At 45.4% G+C, this 24,699-nt stretch overlaps 1 protein-coding gene across 1 annotated transcript; it reads left to right on the top strand.

Annotated features, from left to right (window-relative positions):
• Positions 1 to 20,308: 20,308 nt before the first annotated feature.
• Positions 20,309 to 22,681, top strand: LOC139832051 (putative FBD-associated F-box protein At5g50270). Its single transcript, XM_071821474.1, has 3 exons — positions 20,309 to 21,352; positions 21,437 to 21,571; positions 21,680 to 22,681. Exons 1-3 carry the CDS (start codon positions 20,414 to 20,416, stop codon positions 22,061 to 22,063), a joined length of 1,458 nt encoding a protein of 485 aa, XP_071677575.1. The 5' UTR covers positions 20,309 to 20,413; the 3' UTR covers positions 22,064 to 22,681.
• Positions 22,682 to 24,699: the final 2,018 nt, after the last annotated feature.

The raw sequence follows: 24,699 nt of genomic DNA on the forward strand, positions 1-24,699 counted from the left end.
TCGTTGTCATCTAAACCAGGTTATACTGATATTAAATGAAATTTCCATGGCGTGGGGAAACGGTGACTAGTGGCTTTGATGTTCCTCGTTGCACTAGCGTCAGGATACCCCGATTAGCATTGCGAGTGGCAGAAGAAGACTAGAGATTGTTGCTGCTGAGATTTGGGACAAACTTGTTAGCATGTTTTTTTTGTAATACTGCTTGGAAGTATTTTTGTTAGGTGTGGCAGTGATCCTGGTTTGTACAACTTGTTAGCATGTTTTTTTTTGTACTCACTGTTTGGAAGAAGTAGTATTTCTGAACATCTTTGTTGCTTGCAAAATCAAGCTTTTGCTAGATCATTATCACTGTCTATGGGGCACCATACATTCTTGAGTTTTGATGGATTTCCCGTATACATGACAGAATCCGAAGGAAACTTTGTGACCTGTTGTGGAGCTATGGTAAATAGGAGAAAATGTTTTACCTGTGGCATGTACAGTAGCACAAGTACACGATACTTGGCAAGTTTTACATCTTTCATGATATTATGTAATATGTACTTCGAATACTTGACAAGATGGCCAGGTACGGCGGCTTGGGATAAGAACAGTACTCAGGCAAGATAGACACAGTTCTTCAATTCATGTTCCAGCTACAATTGGAGAGAAACTCATCCAACTGTTGGCGCTCAAGGATGTAAGTTAGGGCAGGAAGAAAATATATATGGCCCTCAAAAATATGCTTTGCTTCTGCCGGAAATGTAACCGGCAACTAGCCCTTCATTTCCCTTTTGTTCTATCTTGTTCAAGCGAGCGGTCCTTGGATTTGTTATTGATGAATGACTTGGTGCATGGTATGGTTGTGTGCATCATCAACTAATAAATTTAACTTCAAGAGAAATTCGATAAAAACATGCACATTATTTGGGACTTTGATGAGGAAGAACCCTTTACTTGCTTTGTAGAATTTAGACAATAATATTTAATAAGGTTTTTATCTTTCGATCAATTTAGATTTTTAGCACAAACAAACTTGATGGAAGATGTTTGTCTTGTCCCTATCATTTTTGGCAGATATTTTTCTTTCTCCATTAATGACTTTTCATCCCTATTACAAGGACAAGAGTAATCTTTTCCGTCTTTGAGAAACACCAAAATAATTCAAAAAAAATTTGTTATGAGAAAGATAGGAGGTATTACTCGACAAAGTCCTAGTTTTTCCTTCTGAGCTTCAGCAAACTTCCAAATAATGTGTGTGAGCGAGAACTTCGATTGGATCTCGAAAATAATTTGTAACCTTCCTATTTAAAAAATCCATGTAAATAACTAAATGATTTTTGCAGATTTGAAGTTCCATAAAAATCACGAATGATTTGCGAGCCGCGGGAAAATATAAAACCCAAAAACCTCTTCACATGCTATTTTAGGTCATCGGTTTTGCCTTTTTAACGAAAAACTTGCTGTTATATGATTTACTCTAATGTCTGCACACCAGATTTTTCTCGATTTGTTTGAAACTTTTTATCTCTTTTTTTAAATTTATTTTCTGAAAAAAGAGGGAAGAAAAAATCCCTGGCTAGGGCATCTTATCAAATTTGTCCAAATTCAAAGCCCAAGAGTCGACCATTCCCCAACCCCTCAGACTTCAGTGCCAGACCACTTCCCCCAAAACATTTCCGTCGTTGTGGGCGGCGGCCAACCCTAGCTCCCATCCCGGGACGGCGACGCCGCCGGCGTGAGGCCGCGGCCGGCGACTTGTGGCCAAATCTTCAACCCCCTCTCAATGGAGAAGGAGGCTGCAGCGCCGGACAAGGGAGAATCCAGCGGAGCCAAGGGGACGCGGGCACGGAGTGGCGACCACGACGTCACCGACGATCTCATCAGCAGGCTCCCCGACGCCATCCTCGGCACCATCATCTCGCTCCTCCCCACCAAGGACGGCGGCCGCACGCAGGCCCTCTCCCGTCGCTGGTGCCCCCTCTGGCGCTCCGCGCCCCTCAACCTCGAGGTCGGCACCACCACCGCCTCCGTCCCCCCTTCCGCCTGCTGGAATTTTGGGCATTTGGCCTTTGGCCCATGGCCCATTATCAAATTCTGAAACTCACATGGCCCATTCCAAAAATCAGTGGCAGCACTAGTGGGAGCTGAAGTTTAGTCCCACATTGCTAGTTGGAAGAGAGTTGGAGTGGTATATAAGGTGGGATGTTCTAGTCCTAGTAAGTGAGTGAGAAGAGAGAGAGCCCTCGCGCACTCCTCCTCCTCCGCCGCCCGCCTCGCCTCGCCTCGTCACGACATGTCACGACGTGCCGCGGGTTGCGGGAATCTCGCCGAGCCGAGCTTATCTTTTTGCTATTTGGGAAATTAATTGTGTAATCAATTTTGAGTCATTAACGGACGCGTTACTCAGCCGTTTTGCCTTCCGGTTTTTCTGGATCGTGGCTGTGCCGACTCGGACGTGGGCTGCGTCCCACGACCTTCCCGAACCGCACTATATAATCGAGGACGCCAACCCTAGTTTTTTTTTAGACACATATGCGACTACCTGTTTCCAGTTCATTGCGCCGCCGCCTTCGTCTTCCTCATCCTGTCCGTCGGCGTGCACCGACTACCGGGACAGTAGGCCTCCGGAACCCTGCCTCTCGTGAACCTGTACGGGTGAGGGGCAATCAGGTTTTTGGGGAGCGCTCAGGCGCGACTACTGGCATCACGACGTCGTCATCGGACGACGAGTTCCTCCACACCGACAACTTCTTCCCGGACCTCAGCGACTTCTTCGACAACCTCAACATGGGCGACAACGACGCTGCTGCGAAGTATGTGATCTTGTCGTTTCTCTTTTAGTTTCTGTTAGAGTTCCTTCTTCTAGTTTCTGTGGTAGATGCGATCGGTTTATCTTGTTTAGACGTGTTCGGTTCATCTATCTTACTAGTCTGCACGATTAGTTTATTTGTTGTTTTCATAGTCATGATTTATCAATTACTTGTACGGATTATTTCATAAGGATATTTGCTTAGACTTTCAACAATCCAAAAACCTGATTATAGGCAAATCAATTCAACCAGCGTTGCTGCCGCTACTCGACATCCCCTCTTTGATGGTATGCATTACAAGAGGTGGCGCACAAAGGCAGTCCTATGGTTTACAAACCTGGGCTGTTTTAGCGCCACATATGCTAGACCTGAGGGGCCTCTCTCTGCAGAGGAGCAGGAAAAGTTTGAGAAGGTCGACGCCATGTTTAAGGCAGCCTTGTTCAGCATTCTTGGGGACAACATTGTTGACCCGTACATGGCTTTCGACCTTGGTAAAGATGCGTGGGATGCGCTCGAGGCCAAATTTGGGGTCTCGGACGCTGGCACTGAATTGTATGTCATGGAGCAATACTATGACTACAGGATGACTGATGAGAGCTCCATGGTTGAGCAGGCTCATGAGATTCAGTCACTTGCCAAAGAACTCGAGCGGTTTAAGTGTACCTTACCGGACAAATTTGTGGCCGGTGGCATTATTGCCAAGCTTCCTCCTTCGTGGAGGAACTTTGCTACTTCTCTGAAACATAAGAGACAAGAGTTTTCCGTTTCGGATCTCATTGGCTCGCTTCATGTGGAAGAGAAGGCGAGAGCAAAAGACACACGCGCTCGTAGTTTTGAGGGAGGTTCTAGTGCCAATGTGGTACAGAAGAAAAACTTCCAATCTCACAAGTCTAAGAATAAGAATAATGGAAAAGGCAAGTTTGACGAGAAGAACAAAGCCTCTAACTCAACCAACTTCAAGAGGAAGACTCCTTATAAGAAGAAAGGGAACTGCCATGTTTGTGGCGCTCCTGGACATTGGGCTCCTGATTGCCCAGAACGCCATGATCGGCGTGGGAACAGCGGCAAGTCCGCAAATGTTGTTATTGGCGTTGATACTGAGATGAAGGACGTTGGGTACGGTATTTCTCCTACTATCCTTTCAGTATGTAATTCTCCTGATTGGTGGATAGACACCGGAGCCAATACACATGTATGTTCTGATGTCTCTATGTTTTCTTCTTATCAGGTCGCAAGGACTTCCTCCGTGCTGATGGGAAACGGCTCACGTGCTTCTGTTCGTGGTGTTGGTACGGTGGATCTGAAGTTTACTTCGGGAAAGACCATCCAGCTGAAGAATGTGCAGCACGTTCCCTCCATTAATAAGAATCTCGTTAGCGGATCGCTTTTATGTCGAGATGGTTTTAAGTTGGTTTTTGAGTCCAATAAAGTTGTAATTTCCAAGTGTGGACAATTTGTTGGAAAGGGTTATGTGTGCGGAGGCTTGTCCCGCTTATCTCTGTCAGACATATGTACTCAAATTATTAATCATGTTTGCAATGATAGTGAGTCCGATATTTGGCATTCACGACTTTGTCATATTAATTTTGGGTGCATGACGCGGCTGGCGAACATGAATATAATTCCAAAATTTGCTATTGTCAAGAAATCCAAGTGCCAAGTATGTGTGCAAGCTAAGCAACCACGTAAGTCTCACAAGACTGCGGAGGCAAGAGACTTGGCACCGCTGGAGCTTATACATTCGGATCTTTGTGAAATGAATGGTGAATTGACAAAAGGAGGTAAAAGATACTTCATGACTTTAATTGATGACTCCACTCGATATTGTTATGTGTACCTCCTGAAATCTAAAGATGAAGCTCTTAATTACTTCAAAATCTTTAAAGCTGAAGCAGAAAACCAACTTGATCGAAAGATCAAGCGGTTAAGGTCTGATCGTGGTGGAGAGTATTTTTCCAACGAGTTTGATTCTTTTTGTGCGGAACATGGTATTATCCATGAGAGGACGCCTCCCTACTCACCTCAGTCAAATGGGGTGACCGAAAGAAAGAACCGTACTCTAACTGATTTGGTTAACGCCATGTTAGATACATCGGGTCTATCCAAGGCATGGTGGGGGGAGGCGATATTGACTGCATGTCATGTCCTAAACCGTGTCCCCACAAAGAACAAAACCATTACCCCGTTTGAGGAATGAGAAAGGAAAAGGTTGAAACTCTCTTACCTACGAACTTGGGGCTGTATGGCGAAAGTAAATGTGCCAATACCCAAGAAGCGCAAGCTTGGACCAAAAACCGTGGATTGTGTTCTTCTGGGATATGCATTTCATAGCATTGGCTACAGATTTTTGATAGTAAAATCTGAGGTATCCGACATGCATGTTGGCACAATTATGGAGTCGAATGATGTGATTTTCTTTGAGGACATATTTCCTATGAAAGAAACGTCTAGCTCATCAATTCAGGAGATGCCCAGTTCATCTACTCAGGAATTATTTCCTGAACCTACCATGGCTATAGAACACTTTGATAATCCTGTGGAGGATGACAATGAAGCTCCCAAAAGGAGCAAGAGACAGAGGACTGCCAAGTCCTTTGGACATGATTTCATTGTGTACCTCGTGGATGACACTCCCACTTCTATTTCAGAAGCCTATGCATCTCTGGATGCTGACTACTGGAAGGAAGCTGTCCGTAGCGAGATGGATTCCATCTTAGCCAATGGAACTTGGGAAATTACTGATCGTCCTTATGGGTGCAAACCTGTAGGATGTAAATGGGTGTTCAAGAAAAAGCTTAGGCCTGATGGTACTATTGAAAAGTACAAGGCACGTCTTGTGGCCAAGGGTTATACCCAGAAAGAAGGTGAAGATTTCTTTGATACATACTCACCTGTTGCCAGACTGACCACCATTCGAGTGCTACTATCCTTGGCTGCCTCACATGGTCTTCTCGTTCATCAAATGGATGTTAAGACTGCTTTCCTAAATGGAGAGCTTGAAGAGGAAATTTATATGGAGCAATTGATGGATTTGTAGTAGATGGTCAAGAAGGAAAGGTGTGTAAATTACTGAAGTCTTTGTATGGGCTTAAGCAAGCACCTAAGCAGTGGCATGAGAAGTTTGAAAGAACTTTAACCGCTGGAGGTTTTGTTGTAAACGAAGCTGACAAGTGTGTATACTATCGCCATGGTGGGGGCGAGGGAGTTATTCTTTGTCTCTATGTCGATGACATATTGATATTCGGGACCAGCCTTACTGTGATTAAGGAGGTCAAGGAGTTCCTATCTCGTTGTTTTGAGATGAAGGACTTGGGAGTAGCTGATGTGATCTTAAACATCAAGCTGATGAAGGATGACGATGGTGGGATTACATTGCTTCAGTCCCACTATGTGGAAAAGATCCTGGGTCGCTTCGGGTATAACGACTGCAAATCTTCTCCAACGCCTTATGATCCTAGTGTGATAATTCGTAAGAATAAAAGAGTTGCTAGAGATCAATTGCGATATTCGTAGATCATTGGCTCGCTTATGTATTTAGCCAGCGCCACGAGGCCTGACATCTCCTTTGCTGTAAGTAAACTCAGCCGTTTTGTGTCTAGACCTGGAGATGTTCATTGGCATGCTCTTGAGAGAGTTTTGCGCTATTTGAAAGGCACTGCGAGTTATGGCATTCACTATACTGGGTATCCAAGGGTACTTGAGGGTTATAGTGATGCAAATTGGATATCTGATGCTGATGAGACTAAGGCCACAAGTGGTTATTTGTTTACACTTGGAGGTGGCGCTGTTTCCTGGAAGTCTTGCAAGCAGACCATCATTACGAGGTCAACTATGGAAGCAGAACTTACAGCATTAGACACAGCCACTGTTGAAGCAGAGTGGCTTCGTGAGCTTTTGATGGACTTACCTGTGGTTGAGAAACCAATACCCGCTATTCCTATGAACTGTGATAATCAAACTGTGATCGTCAAAGTAAACAGTTCTAAGGATAATATGAAGTCATCAAGGCATGTGAAGAGGAGACTGAAAACTGTCAGGAAAATGAGAAACTCTGGAGTTATAGCATTGGATTATATCCATACGTCTAGAAACCTGGCAGACCCCTTCACAAAGGGACTATCACGAAATGTGATAGAAAATGCATCGAGGGAGATGGGTATGAGACCCACACTATGAGCTGCCCACGGTGGTAACCCACTCTATGTGATCGGAGATCCCGTGAATTAGAGCTGGGAGACAAGCTGTTGGTCAGCTGTGAGGAGAGTATATATCCCTATAGCAATTTTACCACTCCGTAAGATGCAATACTCTCCTAATCTGCATGGCAGGTTGATAATTATCTTAATGTGTTTCTAAGTGGCTTATTTTAGCAGAGATGTTGTCCTACAGAACATCTTTTGAAGAACACACCTATATGAGTCTGATTGTTAAACATCGCAATCTATGAGAGTTGGGTGCTCTCTAGTAAACTCATGAAAGGCCCTGGAGCATGACGTATAAGCTCCAAACCGCGAGGAAGCCTCACGGCAGCCTAGTATCGGTCTAGGCTTTGTATGAAGCTAGTGCGCAGAAAACTTGTAGTTCAAGGCATAGTCCACTATTCAAGTTGCAATCTAGTGTAATATGAAGCTTTAAGTGGAAGTTCAACTTAACAGTCTCCACGACATACCGGTATATAAAATAATATTCTGGAAACTTACTGATGAGATGTGCCAATGAGAGTTTGTGGGGGATTGCTGGAATTTTGGGTATTTGACCTTTGGCCCATGGCCCATTATCAAATTCTGAAACTCACATGGCCCATTCCAAAAATCAGTGGCAGCACTAGTGGGAGCTGAAGTTTAGTCCCACATTGCTAGTTGAAAGAGAGTTGGAGTGGTATATAAGGTGGGCTGTTCTAGTCCTAGTAAGTGAGTGAGAGGAGAGAGAGCCCTCGCGCACTCCTCCTCCTCCGCCTCCCGCCTCACCTCGCCTCGTCACGACACGTCACGACTGTAGGATAACGTTGCATAGAAAACAAAAATTTTCCTACCGCGAACACGAAATCCAAGCCAAGATGCAATCTAGAAGACGGTAGCAACGAGGGGGTTATCGAGTCTCACCCTTGAAGAGATTCCAAAGCCTACAAGATGAGGCTCTTGTTGCTGCGGTAGACGTTCACTTGCCGCTTGCAAAAGCGCGTAGAAGATCTTGATCACGGCGCCACGAACGGGCAGCACCTCCGTACTCGGTCACACGTTCGGTTGTTGATGAAGACGACGTCCACCTCCCGTTCCAGCGGGCAGCGAAAGTAGTAGCTCCTCTTGAATCCGACAGCACGACGGCGTGGTGTCGGTGGCGGTGGAGAACTCCGGCGGAGCTTCGCTAAAGCACGCGGGAGCTATGGAGGAGAGGGGGGTGGCTAGGGTTTGGGAGGGGGTGGCCGGCCACTCAAGGGGGGCGGCCAGGTTGTGGTCTTAGGGTGGCCGGCCCCCTCCCCTTGGCCCCTCATTATATAGGTGGAAGCCCCAAGTGTTGGACTACAAGTCTCCGAATAAGACCCGAACCCAAAACCTTCCATGTGATAGGGAAACCTACCCAAGGTGGGAATCCCACTTGGGTGGGATTCCCCCCTTCCATGTGGGGGGGTGGCCGGCCCCCATAGGGGGAGTCCACTTGGGACTCCTCCCCCACTAGGGTTGGCCGGCCATGGAGGTGGAGTCCCTCCGGGACTCCACCTTCCTTGGTGGTTTCTTCCGGACTTTTCTAGAACCTTCTAGAACCTTCCATAGAACCTTCCGCATCATTTTAATTCACATAAAATGACATCCTATATATGAATCTTATTCTCCGGACCATTCCGGAACTCCTCGTGATGTCCGGGATCTCATCCGGGACTCCGAACAAATATTCGAACTCCATTCCATATTCAAGTTCTACCATTTCAACATCCAACTTTAAGTGTGTCACCCTACGGTTCGCGAACTATGCAGACATGGTTGAGTACTCACTCCGACCAATAACCAATAGCGGGATCTGGAGATCCATAATGGCTCCCACATATTCAACGATGACTTTAGTGATCGAATGAACCATTCACATACAATACCAATTCCCTTTGTCACGCGATATTTTACTTGTCCGAGGTTTGATCTTCGGTATCACTCTATACCTTGTTCAACCTCGTCTCCTGACAAGTACTCTTTACTCGTACCGTGGTATGTGGTCTCTTATGAACTTATTCATATGCTTGCAAGACATTAGACGACATTCCACCGAGAGGGCCCAGAGTATATCTATCCGTCATCGGGATGGACAAATCCCACTGTTGATCCATATGCCTCAACTCATACTTTCCGGATACTTAATCCCACCTTTATAACCACCCATTTACGCAGTAGCGTTTGGTGTAATCAAAGTACCTTTCCGGTATAAGTGATTTACATGATCTCATGGTCATAAGGACTAGGTAACTATGTATCGAAAGCTTATAGCAAATAACTTAATGACGAGATCTTATGCTACGCTTAATTGGGTGTGTCCATTACATCATTCATATAATGATATAACCTTGTTATTAATAACATCCAATGTTCATGATTATGAAACTAATCATCCATTAATCAACAAGCTAGTTTAAGAGGCATACTAGGGACTTCTTGTTGTCTACATATCACACATGTACTAATGTTTCGGTTAATACAATTATAGCATGGTATATAAACATTTATCATAAACTTAAAGATATATAATAACCACTTTTATTATTGCCTCTTGGGCATATCTCCAACAGTCTCCCACTTGCACTAGAGTCAATAATCTAGATTACATTGTAAGGTACCTAACACCCATGGCATTCTGGTGTTGGTCATGCTTTGCCCTAGGGAGAGCTTTAGTCAACGGATCTGCTACATTCAGATCAGTGTGTACTTTGCAAATCTTTACTTCTCCATCTTCGATGTACTCGCGAATCGAATGATAACGCAGCTTGATATGCTTCAACCTCTTGTGTGACCTTGGTTCTTGTGCATTGGCGATGGCACACATGTTGTCACAGTAGATGACTAGTGGGTCCAATGCACTAGGAACCACACCGAGCTCTACAATGAACCTCTTCATCCATACCGCTTCTGATGAAGCCTCTGAAGCCGCTATGTACTCCGATTCTGTTGAGGATTTCGCCACCGTGCACTGCTTCGAGCTTGCCCAGCTTCATAAGCACCATTCAATATAAACACGTACCCAGACTGTGACTTAGAGTCATCAGGATCAGTGTTCCAACTTGCATCGGTGTAACTTGTTACAATGAGCTCTTGGTCACCTCCATAACAAAGAAACATATCCTTAGTTCTTTTCAAGTACTTCAGGATATTCTTGACCGCTGTCCAGTGTTCCATTCCTGGATCACTTTGATATCTGCTAGTCAAACTAACAGCATGTGCTATATCCGGTCTTGTACATAGCATGGCATACATGATAGAGCCTACTGCCGAGGCATAGGGGATCTGACTCATCCTTTCTCTTTCTTCTGCCGTAGCCGAACCTTGAGTCTTACTCAAGACCTTGCCTGGTAACATAGGTAAGAATCCTTTCTTACTTTCGTCCATTCTAAACTTCTTTAGAATCTTGTCCAGGTATGTACTCTGTGATAGCCCTATTAGACGTCTTGATCTATCTCTATAAATCTTGATGCCTAATATATACGATGCTTCACCAAGGTCTTTCATTGAAAAACTATTATTCAAATAACCCTTTACACTGCTTAATAGTTCTATATCATTCCCAATCAATAATATGTCATCTACATATAATATCAGAAATGCTACAGAGCTCCCACTCACTTTCTTGTAAATACAGGCCTCTCCATGACACTGTATAAACCCGAAGTCTTTGATCACCTTATCAAAGCGTCGGTTCCAACTTCTTGACGCTAGCTTCAGTCCATAAATTGAACGCTGAAGTTTGCATACTTTGTCAGCATTTTTAGGATCGACAAAACCTTTGGGTTGTACCATATACAACTCTTCCTCAATGTCTCCATTAAGGAACGCCGTTTTGACATCCTTCTGCCAAATCTCATAATCGAAAAATGCAGCTATTGCTAACAAAATCCTTACAGATTTTAGCTTCGCTACAGGTGAGAAAGTCTCATCGTAGTCAACACCTTGAATTTGTCGGAAACCCTTTGCGACAAGTCGAGCTTTATAGACAGTAATATTACCATCAGCATCTGTTTTTCTTTTGAAGATCCATTTATTCTCGACAGCCTTGCGGCTATCAGGTAAATCTACCAAAGTCCATACTTTGTTATCATACATGGATCCCATTTCGGATTTCATGGCTTCTTGCCATTTGTTGGAATCTGGGCTCATCATCGCTTCTTCATACGTCGCTGGGTCTTCATCATTGTTGTCCACAATTATGACATTTAGACAAGGATCATACCAATCTGGAGTGGCACGTTCCCTTGTTGATCTGCGAGGTTCAGTAGCTATCTCATTTGAAGTTTCATGATCATTATCATTAGCTTCCTCTGTTGCCGGTGCAGGCGGCACAGGAACATCTTCCGGTACTGCGCTACTCTGATCAACGAGCAGAGATTCTTCAATCTCATCGAGTTCTACTTTTCTTCCAGTCACTTCTTTAGTGAGAAATTCTTTCTCAAGAAAGGTTCCGTTCTTAGCAACAAAGATTTTGCCTTCGAATCTGTGATAGAAAGTGTACCCTATAGTTTCCTTAGGGTATCCTATGAAGACGCATTTCTCCGCTTTGGGTTCTAGCTTGTCCGGTTGTAACTTTTTTACATAGGCTTCGCAACCCCAAACTTTCAGGAACGACGGCTTAGGTTTCTTATTAAACCATAATTCATACGGTGTCGTTTCAACGGATTTTGATGGTGCTCTATTTAAAGTGAATGCGGCTGTCTCTAATGCATAACTCCAAAATGATAATGGCAAATCAGTAAGAAACATCATAGAACGAACCATATCTAAGAGAGTTCGATTATGACGTTCGGACACACCGTTTCGTTGTGGTGTTCCCGGCGGTGTCAATTGTGAAAGTATTCCGCATTTCTTTAAATGCATGCCAAACTCATAACTCAGATATTCACCTCCACGATCTGATCGTAGAAATTTAATCTTCTTGTTACGTTGATTTTCTACTTCACTTTGGAATTCCTTAAACTTCTCGAAAGTTTCGGATTTATGTTTCATGAAATAGATATACCCATATCTACTCAGATCATCTGTGAAGGTTAGAACATAACGATAACCACCGCGCGATGCTACACTCATTGGTCCGCACACATCGGTATGTATGATTTCCAATAAGTCAGTAGCTCGCTCCATAATACCAGAGAATGGAGTCTTAGTCATTTTTCCCATTAGACATGCTTCGCATCTATCAAGTGACTCAAAGTCAAGTGATTCAAGTAACCCATCGGTATGGAGTTTCTTCATGTGTTTCACTCCAATATGACCAAGACGACAGTGCCACATATAAGTAGAATTATCATTCAATTTAATTCGCTTAGCATCAATGTTATGTATATGTGTATCACTACTATCGAGATCTAACAGAAATAAGCCATTCTTTTCAGGTGCTCGACCATAAAAGATATTATTCATAAAAATAGAACAACCATTATTCTCAGACTTGAATGAATAACCGTCTTGCATTAAACAAGATCCAGATATAATGTTCATGCTCAACGCGGGTACAAAATAACAATTATTGAGGCTTAAAACTAATCCTGAAGGTAGATGTAGAGGAAGTGTGCCGACAGCGATCACATCGACTTTGGATCCATTTCCAACGCGCATGGTCACTTCATCCTTTAGTAGTCTTCGTTTATTCTTTAGTTCCTGTTTCGAGTTACAAATATGAGCAACCGAACCAGTATCAAATACCCAGGTACTAGTACGAGAACCAGTAAGATAAACATCTATAACATGTATATCAGATATACCTTCTTTCTTTTTCTTGACAAGGCCGCTCTTCAGATCCGCCAAATACTTGGAGCAACTACGCTTCCAGTGTCCCTTCTCCTTGCAGTAATAGCACTCAGCATCAGGCTTAGGGCCAGTCTTAGGTTTCACAGGAGGCGTGGCAGCTTTCTTGCCACTCTTCTTGTTCTTGCCTTTAGACTTGCCCTGTTTCTTGAAACTGGTGGTCTTGTTGACCATCAACACTTGGTGCTCTTTCTTAATTTCAATCTCAGCAGATTTTAGCATGGCGAAGAGTTCAGGTAACTCTTTGTTCATGTTCTGCATATTGTAATTCATCACAAAGTTCTTGTAACTAGGTGGCAGTGATTGAAGGACACGATTAATCCCCAGTCTGTTAGGAATCACTATTCCCAAGTCACTGAGTTTCTTCGCATGCCCGGTCATGGCGAGCATGTGCTCACTAACGGAGCTGCCTTCTTCCATCATGCAGCTGAAGAAGTGTTTCGATGCTTCATAGCATTCCACGGCCGCATGAGTTTCAAAGATAGTCTTCAACTCATTGATTAACTCATGTGGATCGTGGTGCTCAAAACGTTTTTGAAGATCGGCTTCCAGACTGCATAAGATGGCACACTGAACTTGAGGGTACCGAGTTTTCCGAGTCTCGTAAACAGCTTTTACTTCATCGGTTTCAGTTTCTGCAGGAGGGTCACCTAGCGGTGCATCAAGCACATATTGCAGATTTCCGCCATTGAGGAAGATCCTCACATGACGGAACCAGTCGGTGAAGTTGCTACCGTTGCTCTTAAGCTTTTCTTTCCCTAGGAACTGGTTAAAATTGATTGAGGACGCCATATCTACAACATATTTGCAATAGTTTAGACTAATGTTTACGACAAATTGAGTTCAAATTTTAATTCAACATAATTAAAAACTAGGTGAACTCCCACTCAAAACAATATCCCTCGCATTGTCTTAGTGATCACATGAACCAAATCCACCACACCAAGTCCGATCATCACGAGACAAGATGTAACTTCAATGGCCAACACTCAAAGTGTTCATCATATCAATCATATGATTCATGCTCTACCTTTCGGTATCACGTGTTCCGAGACCATGTCTGTACATGCTAGGCTCGTCAAGGCCACCTTAGTATCCGCATGTGCAAAAACTGGCTTGCACCCGTTGTATGCACTTGTTGATTCTATCACACCCGATCATCACGAGATGCTTCGAAACGACAAGTCTTGGCAACGGTGCTACTAAGGATGAACACTTTATTATCTTGATATTTTAGTGAGAGGGATCATCTTATAATTACCGTCGCGATCTAAGCAAAATAAGATGCATAAAAGGATTAACATCACATGCAGTTCATATGTGATATGATATGGCCCTTTTGTCTTTGCGCCTTTGATCTTCATCTCCAAAGCACGGACATGATCTCCATCATCAACGGGCATGATCTCCATCATCCTCGGCGAAGCACCAAGGTCAATGGCGCCGTCTTCATGATTGTCCTCCATGTAGCAACTATTACAACTACTTTGAAATACTACTCAACATGAAATTTAAAGACAACCATAAGGCTCCTGCCGGTTGCCACAATACAATAATGATCATCTCATACATATTCATCCTCACATTATGGCCATATCACATCACCAAACCCTGCAAAAACAAGTTAGACGTTCTCTAATTTGGTTTGCATATTTTACGTGGTTTAGGGTTTTCGAGTGAGATCCAATCTACCTACGAACATGAACCACAACGGTGATACTAGTGTTGTCAATAGAAGAGTAAATTGAATCTTTACTATAGTAGGAGAGACAGACACCCGCAAAGCCTCTTATGCAATACAAGTTGCATGTCGAACGAGGAACAAGTCTCATGAACGCGGTCATGTAAAGTTAGTCCGAGCCGCTTCATCCCACTATGCCATAAAGATGCAAAGTACTCAACTAAAGATAACAAGAGCATCAACGCCCACAAAACCATTGTGTTCTACTCGTGCAACCATCTATGCATAGACACGGCTCTGATACCACTGTAGGATAACGTTGCATAGAAAACAAAAAATTTCCTACCGCGAACACGAAATCCAAGCCAAGATGCAATCTAGAAGACGGTAGCAACGAGAGGATTATCGAGTCTCACCCTTGAAGAGATTCCAAAGCCTACAAGATGAGGCTCTTGTTGCTGCGGTAGACGTTCACTTGCCGCTTGCAAGCGCGTAGAAGATCTTGATCACGGCGCCACGAACGGGCAGCACCTCCGTACTCGGTCACACGTTCGGTTGTTGATGAAGACGACGTCCACCTCCCGTTCCAGCGGGCAGCGGAAGTAGTAGCTCCTCTTGAATCCGACAGCACGACGGCGTGGTGTCGGTGGCGGTGGAGAACTCCGGCGGAGCTTCGCTAAAGCACGCGGGAGCTATGGAGGAGAGGGGGGCGGCTAGGGTTTGGGAGGGGGTGGCCGGCCACTCAAGGGGGGCGGCCAGGTTGTAGTCTTAGGGTGGCCGGCCCCCTCCCCTTGGCCCCTCATTATATAGGTGGAAGCCCCAAGTGTTGGACTACAAGTCTCCGAATAAGACCCGAACCCAAAACCTTCCATGTGATAGGGAAACCTACCCAAGGTGGGAATCCCACTTGGGTGGGATTCCCCCCTTCCATGTGGGGGGGTGGCCGGCCCCCATAGGGGGAGTCCACTTGGGACTCCTCCCCCACTAGGGTTGGCCGTCCATGGAGGTGGAGTCCCTCCGGGACTCCGCCTTCCTTGGTGGTTTCTTCCGGACTTTTCTAGAACCTTCTAGAACCTTCCATAGAACCTTCCGCATCATTTTAATTCACATAAAATGACATCCTATATATGAATCTTATTCTCCGGACCATTCCGGAACTCCTCGTGATGTCCGGGATCTCATCCGGGACTCCGGACAAATATTCGAACTCCATTCCATATTCAAGTTCTACCATTTCAACATCCAACTTTAAGTGTGTCACCCTACGGTCGCGAACTATGCGGACATGGTTGAGTACTCACTCCGACCAATAACCAATAGCGGGATCTGGAGATCCATAATGGCTCCCACATATTCAACGATGACTTTAGTGATCGAATGAACCATTCACATACAATACCAATTCCCTTTGTCACGTGATATTTTACTTGTCCGAGGTTTGATCTTCGGTATCACTCTATACCTTGTTCAACCTCGTCTCCTGACAAGTACTCTTTACTCGTACCGTGGTATGTGGTCTCTTATGAACTTATTCATATGCTTGCAAGACATTAGACGACATTCCACCGAGAGGGCCCAGAGTATATCTATCCGTCATCGGGATGGACAAATCCCACTGTTGATCCATATGCCTCAACTCATACTTTCTGGATACTTAATCCCACCTTTATAACCACCTATTTACGCAGTGGCGTTTGGTGTAATCAAAGTACCTTTCCGGTATAAGTGATTTACATGATCTCATGGTCATAAGGACTAGGTAACTATGTATCGAAAGCTTATAGCAAATAATTTAATGACGAGATCTTATGCTACGCTTAATTGGGTGTGTCCATTACATCATTCATATAATGATATAACCTTGTTATTAATAACATCCAATGTTCATGATTATGAAACTAATCATCCATTAATCAACAAGCTAGTTTAAGAGGCATACTAGGGACTTCTTGTTGTCTACATATCACACATGTACTAATGTTTCGGTTAATACAATTATAGCATGGTATATAAACATTTATCATAAACTTAAAGATATATAATAACCACTTTTATTATTGCCTTTTGGGCATATCTCCAACAACGACGCGCCGCTGGTTATGGAATCTCGCCGAGCCGAGCTTATCTTTTTGCTGTTTGGGAAATTAATTATGTAATCAATTTTGAGTCATTAACGGATGCGTTACTCAGCCGTTTTGTCTTCCGGTTTTTCTGGATCGTGGCTGTGCCGACTCGGACGTGGGCTGCGTCCCACGACCTTCCCGAACCGCACTATATAAGCGCGGACGCCAACCCTAGTCTTGTTTTGAGACACATATGCGACTATCTGTTTTCAGTTCATTGCGCCGCCGTCTTCGTCTTACTCATCCCGTCCGTCGGCGTGCACCGACTACCGGGACAGTAGGCCTCCGGAACCCTGCCTCTCGTGAACCTGTACGGGTGAGGGGCAATCAGGTTTTGGGGGAGCGCTCGGGCGCGACTACTGGCATCACGACGTCGTCATCGGACGACGAGTTCCTCCACACCGACAACTTCTTCCCGGACCTCAGCGACTTCTTCGACAACCTCAACATGGGCGACAACGACGCTGCTGCGAAGTATGTGATCTTGTCGTTTCTCTTTTAGTTTCTGTTAGAGTTCCTTCTTCTAGTTTCTGTGGTAGATGCGATCGGTTTATCTTGTTTAGACGTGATCGGTTCATCTATCTTACTAGTCTGCACGATTAGTTTATTTGTTGTTTTCATAGTCATGATTTATCAATTACTTGTACGGATTATTTCATATGGATATTTGCTTATACTTTCAACACCGCCGTCTCCCAGATAATCTCCCGGCACCTCGGCCCCTCCCGCAGGTTCTCCTTCCCCGGCCTCCGCGCCGGCGAGTTCGACGCCGAGCTGGACAGCTCCCGAGCGCTCGCCAACCTCGAGGAGCTCGACATCGGCTACGCGTCTCGGACAATCAGGCCGCTGCCGCCGTTCGTGCTCCGTTCGGCGTCCACCCTCCTCGTCCTCAAGATCAACAAATGCGATTTCTGCGACCAGATCGCGCCGGGGGGCATCAGCTTCCCCCTCCTCAAGCAGCTCTCCTTGATCCGCATCTCGATATCGAGGGACGTCTTACATGGCCTGCTCTCGGGCTGCCGTTCCTTGGAGAGCTTGTTCATCTCGGAAGTTCGCTCCGCCCGTTGCGGCCCTGCTAGCTGGCTGGGCGTTCCTCGGATCAGCAAACCGCTGCCGCTGTCCGTGCTCCGCTCCGCATCCACCATCCTCGTTGCAAGCTGCTTAACGTCCTCTTGCTTGCTTATATTATTGAAGTTTGAATTTACTGAAATGAAAGTGATTGCATCCTTGTACAAATTTGCAAGTAAATGGCACAGGCATAACATTGGACTATGAAAGGACCTTGGGCTTTGGCTGGGATGCTGGTGTATATTTATATCTAGAGAATAAGTATTTCTTGTCATCTTTGTTGCTTGCAAAACCGGATTTTTGCTGGATCTTTTATCCTCTTAAGTAAAATAGGTTTGAGATCCATAAGAGCACGGCATCAGTTTCGATGGAATTGACATCATTTCGTTGCCGGCCATGCATGCCTCTTTGCGATACACATGAGAGAATCAGCAGGAAACCTTGTGTGAGTTCTGGTAAATCAGTAGCAAGGGAAAATGTTTTCTAGGCCACGGGTACTTTTTGAATGGTAGGCCACAAGTATGGATTATATCTAGTAGCGAATATATGTGGCATGTTTAAGTAAATGCGCTACTTATAGTTGCATGTTTCAGGGTGCTTTACGGAGAGTAGATTTTGTATGTCTCGTCCATCTTGTCCAATCAAGGCTTCTATTTTTCAGAAATGATGAAAATGCACCACAAGGAATTCCTTCAGCTGAATTTGCTGTGAATCTGAAAGCAACTTTACGATAGTGGGCTGGATTGTGGGGATCGTCATATCACCCTACTCCTCTTTTGTTTCTTCGGCAAGAGACACTATCTAACACAGGCAAAAATAACGGGAAGAAATAATTTTATGGAAGAAAATAGGTTAATTCAATATGTGTGTCATTGCCAACTTCGTAATAAAAAACCACTTTAAAAAACGTTGAAAATAACGCTAATCAATAATAACAGTGCTGCTATCAAAGTGGCATTGATTGAATTATCCAATATATAGAAGTGATATTTTCCTTATATTTTTAGCGACAACTGCAAAGTCGGAAGTAATGTGAGTATGATGGGATTCTACCTGTTTTTTTCTCTCAAAATTCCAATCTCACGGTGGAGAACCCTAGCTTGCAATCCTGATTGTCGATCACCATAGTCTCGTTAAGGGCGTTGGTGCCGGCATTGAGGCCGAAGTGTTGTGGCCAGGAGTGGCGCGGGCCAAGTCTCGTAGCCAAATAACCCTTCCTCGATAGCCAACGACCATGAAGAAAAACTTATATTTTTTACGAAAGCCATATTTATATCGATATAACATTTTTTTTAGTTTTAGCCCATAAATATAATGAAACAATCATGGATTTTTTTTTATCCTGGCATTCTAATAAAGAGACACATTTTTTGTTCTCCACCAACAGCATCATGTCACCCTATTCCTCTTCTATGACTCTCTCAAGAACCACTATCTTAGAATTGCTACAATAATACGAAGAAATAGCTTTGTGAAAGAAAAGTAGGTTAAGTAAATATTTTCCATTGTCAATTCCGCTTAACCGAAAAATACCGCCGCAAGAATGACTTGTAAATATAATTCATTTGATGAATGGTGCTGCCACATCACATGTATTGAAATATCCATAGTTTATCATTTGAAAGTGACTTTATGTAAATTTTCCTCGGTGGCATCTAGCGACTGTTGATACTAATTTACCTCCATGCAAGATAGCAGGCAAACCGAATATGCATGTATATTTAGTTATCCCTGACCATACATAGCACATGTATCTTTGCATATAAGAAGACTTTTATGGTTATGATTAGGATTAGTTGATTGTTTCCATGTATGCCTTGTATTACGTCTATATATATGAGATATGATGGCACCCATAGTGCTTAATTCAAACCTATTCTATCATGATATCAGAAAAGCGATCCAACGCTTTCGCACCCCTCTTCTACCGCCACCGCTCTAGGGTTTCTCCTCCCCGCCACCGCACGGCCTCTCCCTCTGCCATGATCGATATCGGCGAGCTTCCGCACCCCTCTTCTTCCGCCACCGCTCTAGGGTTGCTCCTTCCCGCCACCGCACCGCCTCTTCCTCTGCCATGACCGAGATCGGCGAGCACACCCATGCCACACTCTGGGCGCATACCACAGTGATCCAGAGCATCTAATCCCTCATATGCCACCCTCGATCTCAAAGCCTCCAAATTCACCAGGTGAAGCAACTTTCTTCACGTCGCCGTCACCACGATCATCCCTCCTGCCACCGCCGACGGCTTGATGCGACCTCTACCGTTCACGACGGTTGTGTGGCTCCATCAACTCCAACGTCGTCGACATGGTCACAGTGGAGACTTCCACAGCCTTCACCCCAGTGGCGGAGCCACACTTAGGTTGTGTAGTCATTTGACTACACAGTTTTTTGGCAATACAACCTTAAAATGTGTAAAAAATAATTAAAAATTTATATAAATACATGCATTTGACTACACAACTTTAACATGACTACACATGTTTGATGTTCTGGCTTCGCCACTGCTTCACCCCATGTCGTGCATCACGGTCCTCTAGCAAGGGACACAGATTATGTGTCAGTCCAACCCTACTCTAGTATCAGCACTTTTCCTTTTATAGCCTACTCTAGGGTCGGCCGCCAACCCTAGATCTACAGTCCCATTCCTGACCTCCCCCACTCCACCTCTAGCCGAGCGCGTTGAGCGAGTGCTGGCCAGGAGCGGCGGGCATAGGCTTGCGGCCAAACCCTCCGTTTGGGCCGCCGCCGGCCATGGAGAAGACGGAGGTCGCGGCGGTGGCGGCGCCTGGCCCCGAAAGGCTAGATTCCGATGGAAACGCACGGAAGCGGGCAGAGAGTAGCGACCGAGACCGCGACGATGCCGACAGCGATCTCATCAGCAAGCTCCCCGACGACCTGCTCTCCGCCATCATCTCCCTCCTCCCCACCAAGGACGCCGGCCGCACGCAGGTACTCTCCCGCCGGTGGCGCCCCATGTGGCGCGCCGTGCCTCTCAACCTCGACGCCCGCGCCAAACTCCCCGGCAGTCCAGCACACGCCCACACCGTCCCCGTTTCCGCCGTCTCCACGATCATCTCGCAGCATCCAGGCCCCGCCCGGCGGTTCTCGTTCAGCGGCTTCCGCGCCGGTGACTTCGACGCCGAGATGGAGAGCTGGTTCCGCTCCCGCGCGCTCGACAAACTCGAGGAGCTCCATCTGTGCTGCCACACTAGCATCGATTCATCATCCGGGATGCCTGAACAGAGCCAGCGTCTGCCGCTATCTGCGCTCCGCTCTGCCTCCACCCTCCTCGTTGCGAGGATCACCGGTTGCTCTTTTCCTACCGTTATGCCGACCATGAATTTCCCTTTCCTCGCGCAGCTCACTTTGGTCTACGTTTTAATCCCTGGGGACGTCTTCCACGGCTTGCTCTCTAGCTGCCATGCCTTGGAGAGCTTGTACATATCCGGAGTTTCTGCTACTGCTGGTCGCCTCCTTGTTACCTCGCCGACTCTAAGGAGCATTGCCTTCCATCATTGGCCTAGTGCAAAAGCTGCCCAACTGGTCATCGAGGATGCTCCTCACCTTGTAAGGTTACTAATACCTTACGATTCCCAATATGGTTGTGTGACTATCCGGGTAATCAGGGCACCTAAGCTCGAGATATTGGGCCCTTTTTTCCCCGTCCTCTCCAACCTCATCGTCTCACAGGTAACAGCACCAGCATCCAGGAGGAATCTTGCATTTCGTGCATAATTTTGTTTGTGCTCATTTTTTTTTTTCTGTTTTCCTCAGGGAATAAGCCCAGTCAGCTCCGCAAACTGGACCCGCAGTGTGAAGGTTTTGGCTCTCAGGTCTTCTGGCTTTGCATTGCACGCAGTTCTTAATATCCTCAGGTGGTTCCCCTCTTTGGAAAAGCTGTATGTCATTGTGAGTACTCGTCTTTGCTCGCTTTAAATGTATGTCTGGTTTGATTGGCATATTTTCTTGTCTAGTTAGCAACAGCTTTAACAAATGCCTCTTCTTTGTATTTTGCAGTTTCGACCACACAAATACATTGAGATGGATAAGGAGGATGACCCTCTGTATGACCCACTACATCCAATCGAATGCCTTCAGGCCCATTTGAAACTTGTGGTATTCAAGTCATTTGTAGGCAATGAGAAGCAGGTTAACTTTGCCAGGTTCTTTGTTTTGAACTCAAAAGTGGTAAACAGAATTCAATTTGAACTCTTCAAGTACAAGAGTGAATCGGTGGCTTATCAGCACCAGCTGCTACAAGTGGAAAAAAGAGCTTCTCGGGGTGCTCAAATTCAATTTAGGAATCAACCAGCTCGTAGTGATCTCGATGCCAGCAAGCATATCCATGATTTGTCAGTGGCCGACCCCTTCAGAAATTGTCAAAATTGGGTTCATGCCTGAAGATTGCACTGTCTTGTGCTCATTTTGTAGACGCGGTTGATATATGAAGGTAGCATTATCTTCTGCCTATGCCTGATTTCTTTCTGGTCTGGAGTTCCAATGTAATTTGAGTAACTTATGAAGTCACCCGGGTTAATATCGCACAAGATGCTTTTTAGATGCAAAATGAGTTGGCTGGAAAGTTCTAATGGTGAGGAATGCAAAGAAGTTATGGACAAAATGTTGTAGCTGGGAGGGAGTTGGCTAAACCCAGCTGGTATGAATCTCTTCCTGATGCTATTACCGCGACAGGAGAAGTCTGATTGCCTTATCCTGACTGAACTGTGGAAAACAAGAAAGAAAACACAGCAGCCATCCAATTGATCCTGAACTAAGTATTTGAGCTTAGTTCCTTTGATTTATGTTATACAAGCCGTGAGGCAAACATTGCTAAACAGTGTTCCAGCAGCATGTGCCTGGAGTACCCGGGTGCTGGTGTTCTTATCTCCGTGTATTCATGATAACTCTTGTAATGTTTTCTTAAGTAATGTTGCTACCAAAACACATGTTTCTATTGAGAATTGTATCGCCTTTTCTAATATATATATACAAAAGCACAAAAGCTTTTATTTGATGTTCTGTTGAGAGGATATGCACTATTCTTTTGTCAAAGGATACGTAGTTGTCAAGCTAAGCTAGCAATTTGTAGTTTTGCTAATGATCCTAAGCAGCTGGAACATGCTTCGGTTGCCTACTGGTTGTTCTCTTATTAAAGTTTGTGGTTACTGTAATTGCATCCTTGTACAGTTTTACCAGTATTTTTTTAAGAGAATTGTATTGTGCTAAGGACTTTAACATAGTGTTTGGCTTTGGCGGAGGTCCTGGTGCATGCTGCTTGTTAACTTGTTTTCTCAACATATTTGTTGGTTGCAAATACAGGGTTTTGCTGCATCTTTATTCGAATTCAGGAGTGATCCTTTTTCTATTGATTACCTTTGACAACATGCACATCCATGATTTGCTGGTACCGGAAACCTTCAACAGCTTGTTTCGTAGAAAGACTTGAGGTTGTTGATGCCTGAAGATTGCATTATCTTTTGCTCCTCTTTTGATGAAAGGGGTTGGCGTCTGAAGTTTGCATTGTCTGCTTGCTTTGTGGATGGCGTTGTTGAAACTCCTCTTACCCTGTGCCACTGGACTTTCTTCAGCCTAAGCCAGGCTTAATATCCTTTTGACTACAATCAGAGTAAAAAGACAGTATGGTTGCAGCCTGTTTTTTTTTCCAGTTTCAGTCACGAAAATGTTTTTACGTTGTTAACTTTTTTGTATTCCTTTTCAGTTACATACAGAAGTATGAGAGGTTTAATTCTGGTTGATTTTTTTGCTTACATGTAGCATTTTCCTGATGCTTACTAGGAACTATGCTTTTCTAGAGGAAGGAACGATTCTGTAGCTATCTAGCCATCTAGGGGTGCTATCAGGTTGAAGTTTTGCCAATGCTGCATTATTCATCATGTCTCTGCCTTCAGCTGGAACACCAGAACCACAAACCCCTGAAGATCCGTGGCCTAAAGCGTTGTGAGGTGGGGAGACCGGCGGTGAGATCTAGGGTCTTCTTGCGGTCGTCACGAGGGGCGACGCGGTTGCCACACTTTTTGTTTTGTTTTTTGCACATGGTCATTTGATCCGTGAGCTTTCTCTCGTCCCTGGGAAAGGGCGGCGACCCGGAGCGGGCCGGGACGAGCTGGTCGGAGCGGAACGGAGATGGCTTGCTGGCGCTGTTTCTTCAGAACCCGAGGCCGGAGCTTGCTGTCCTCCCCTTCCTGCGTTGGCGCCGGCGACAGCGGCAATGGCACATAGTCCGCTGTTGCTCGCGCGCTAATTTTCCTTTTTTTCTTTTGACATGGAACACTCGTATCTAAAGGTATAATTGCTGCACCCCCATGGGGGTCTCACAGCGCTCTAGCTTCTGAACCGTCGGATCACCTCATCTTTGCATCTCGTCCGTCCATTCTGGGCTTTCCTCGCGCGTGGCCACTTTCCTGCAGACTCCTCCTGCTAGCTATCCCCATGCAACAGCCATTTGTTACCCGCCCGTCTGCATGTGGGTCCCACCTTTGGTTGGGTCCGCTCGTCGGTGACTGCGGGTAGGCTTTGGTTCGGCTGGAAAAGATCTCCCCGCAGGGGTAGTTTGGGGCTTTCCTCGAGCAGCTCACGAAGGTGAGACAAAACCAGCTTCCGGGGAAAACCCTACCCAATCCCCATCCTCCTCTCCCTCGTGCTCCCCATCCCCGCCGCCTCGAGCCTCTCCTCCTCCCCTTCACGGCCCCCATCCCGGCAGCCACCTCGTGCGCATCTCCTCCTCCCCATCGCATCCGCCTCAGCAGCAGCAGCCGGAGGGTCGGCCCCGGAAGGAACTGCAGGAACGCCGGCTGCCGCATCGAGCCGTCGTGATGTCCTCGTCCAACCACTACCCGATAAGGTTCTCCTCCCTCTCCATCTCTCTTTCTTTCTCATAGTACTATTTTCTCACCTTTTTTCATGGTGCATCGGGTGATTTGGTGTTGCTGGGGATGGACACGAGAAGGGAAAGAAGAAATGGCAGGGGATAAGCCAGATCAGGTAGGAATTAGAGAAAACTTGTTTTTGTATTTCCG

This window comes from Lolium perenne, chromosome 6 (genome assembly GCF_019359855.2).
Source record: "Lolium perenne isolate Kyuss_39 chromosome 6, Kyuss_2.0, whole genome shotgun sequence".
NCBI classification, from domain to species: domain Eukaryota; kingdom Viridiplantae; phylum Streptophyta; class Magnoliopsida; order Poales; family Poaceae; genus Lolium; species Lolium perenne.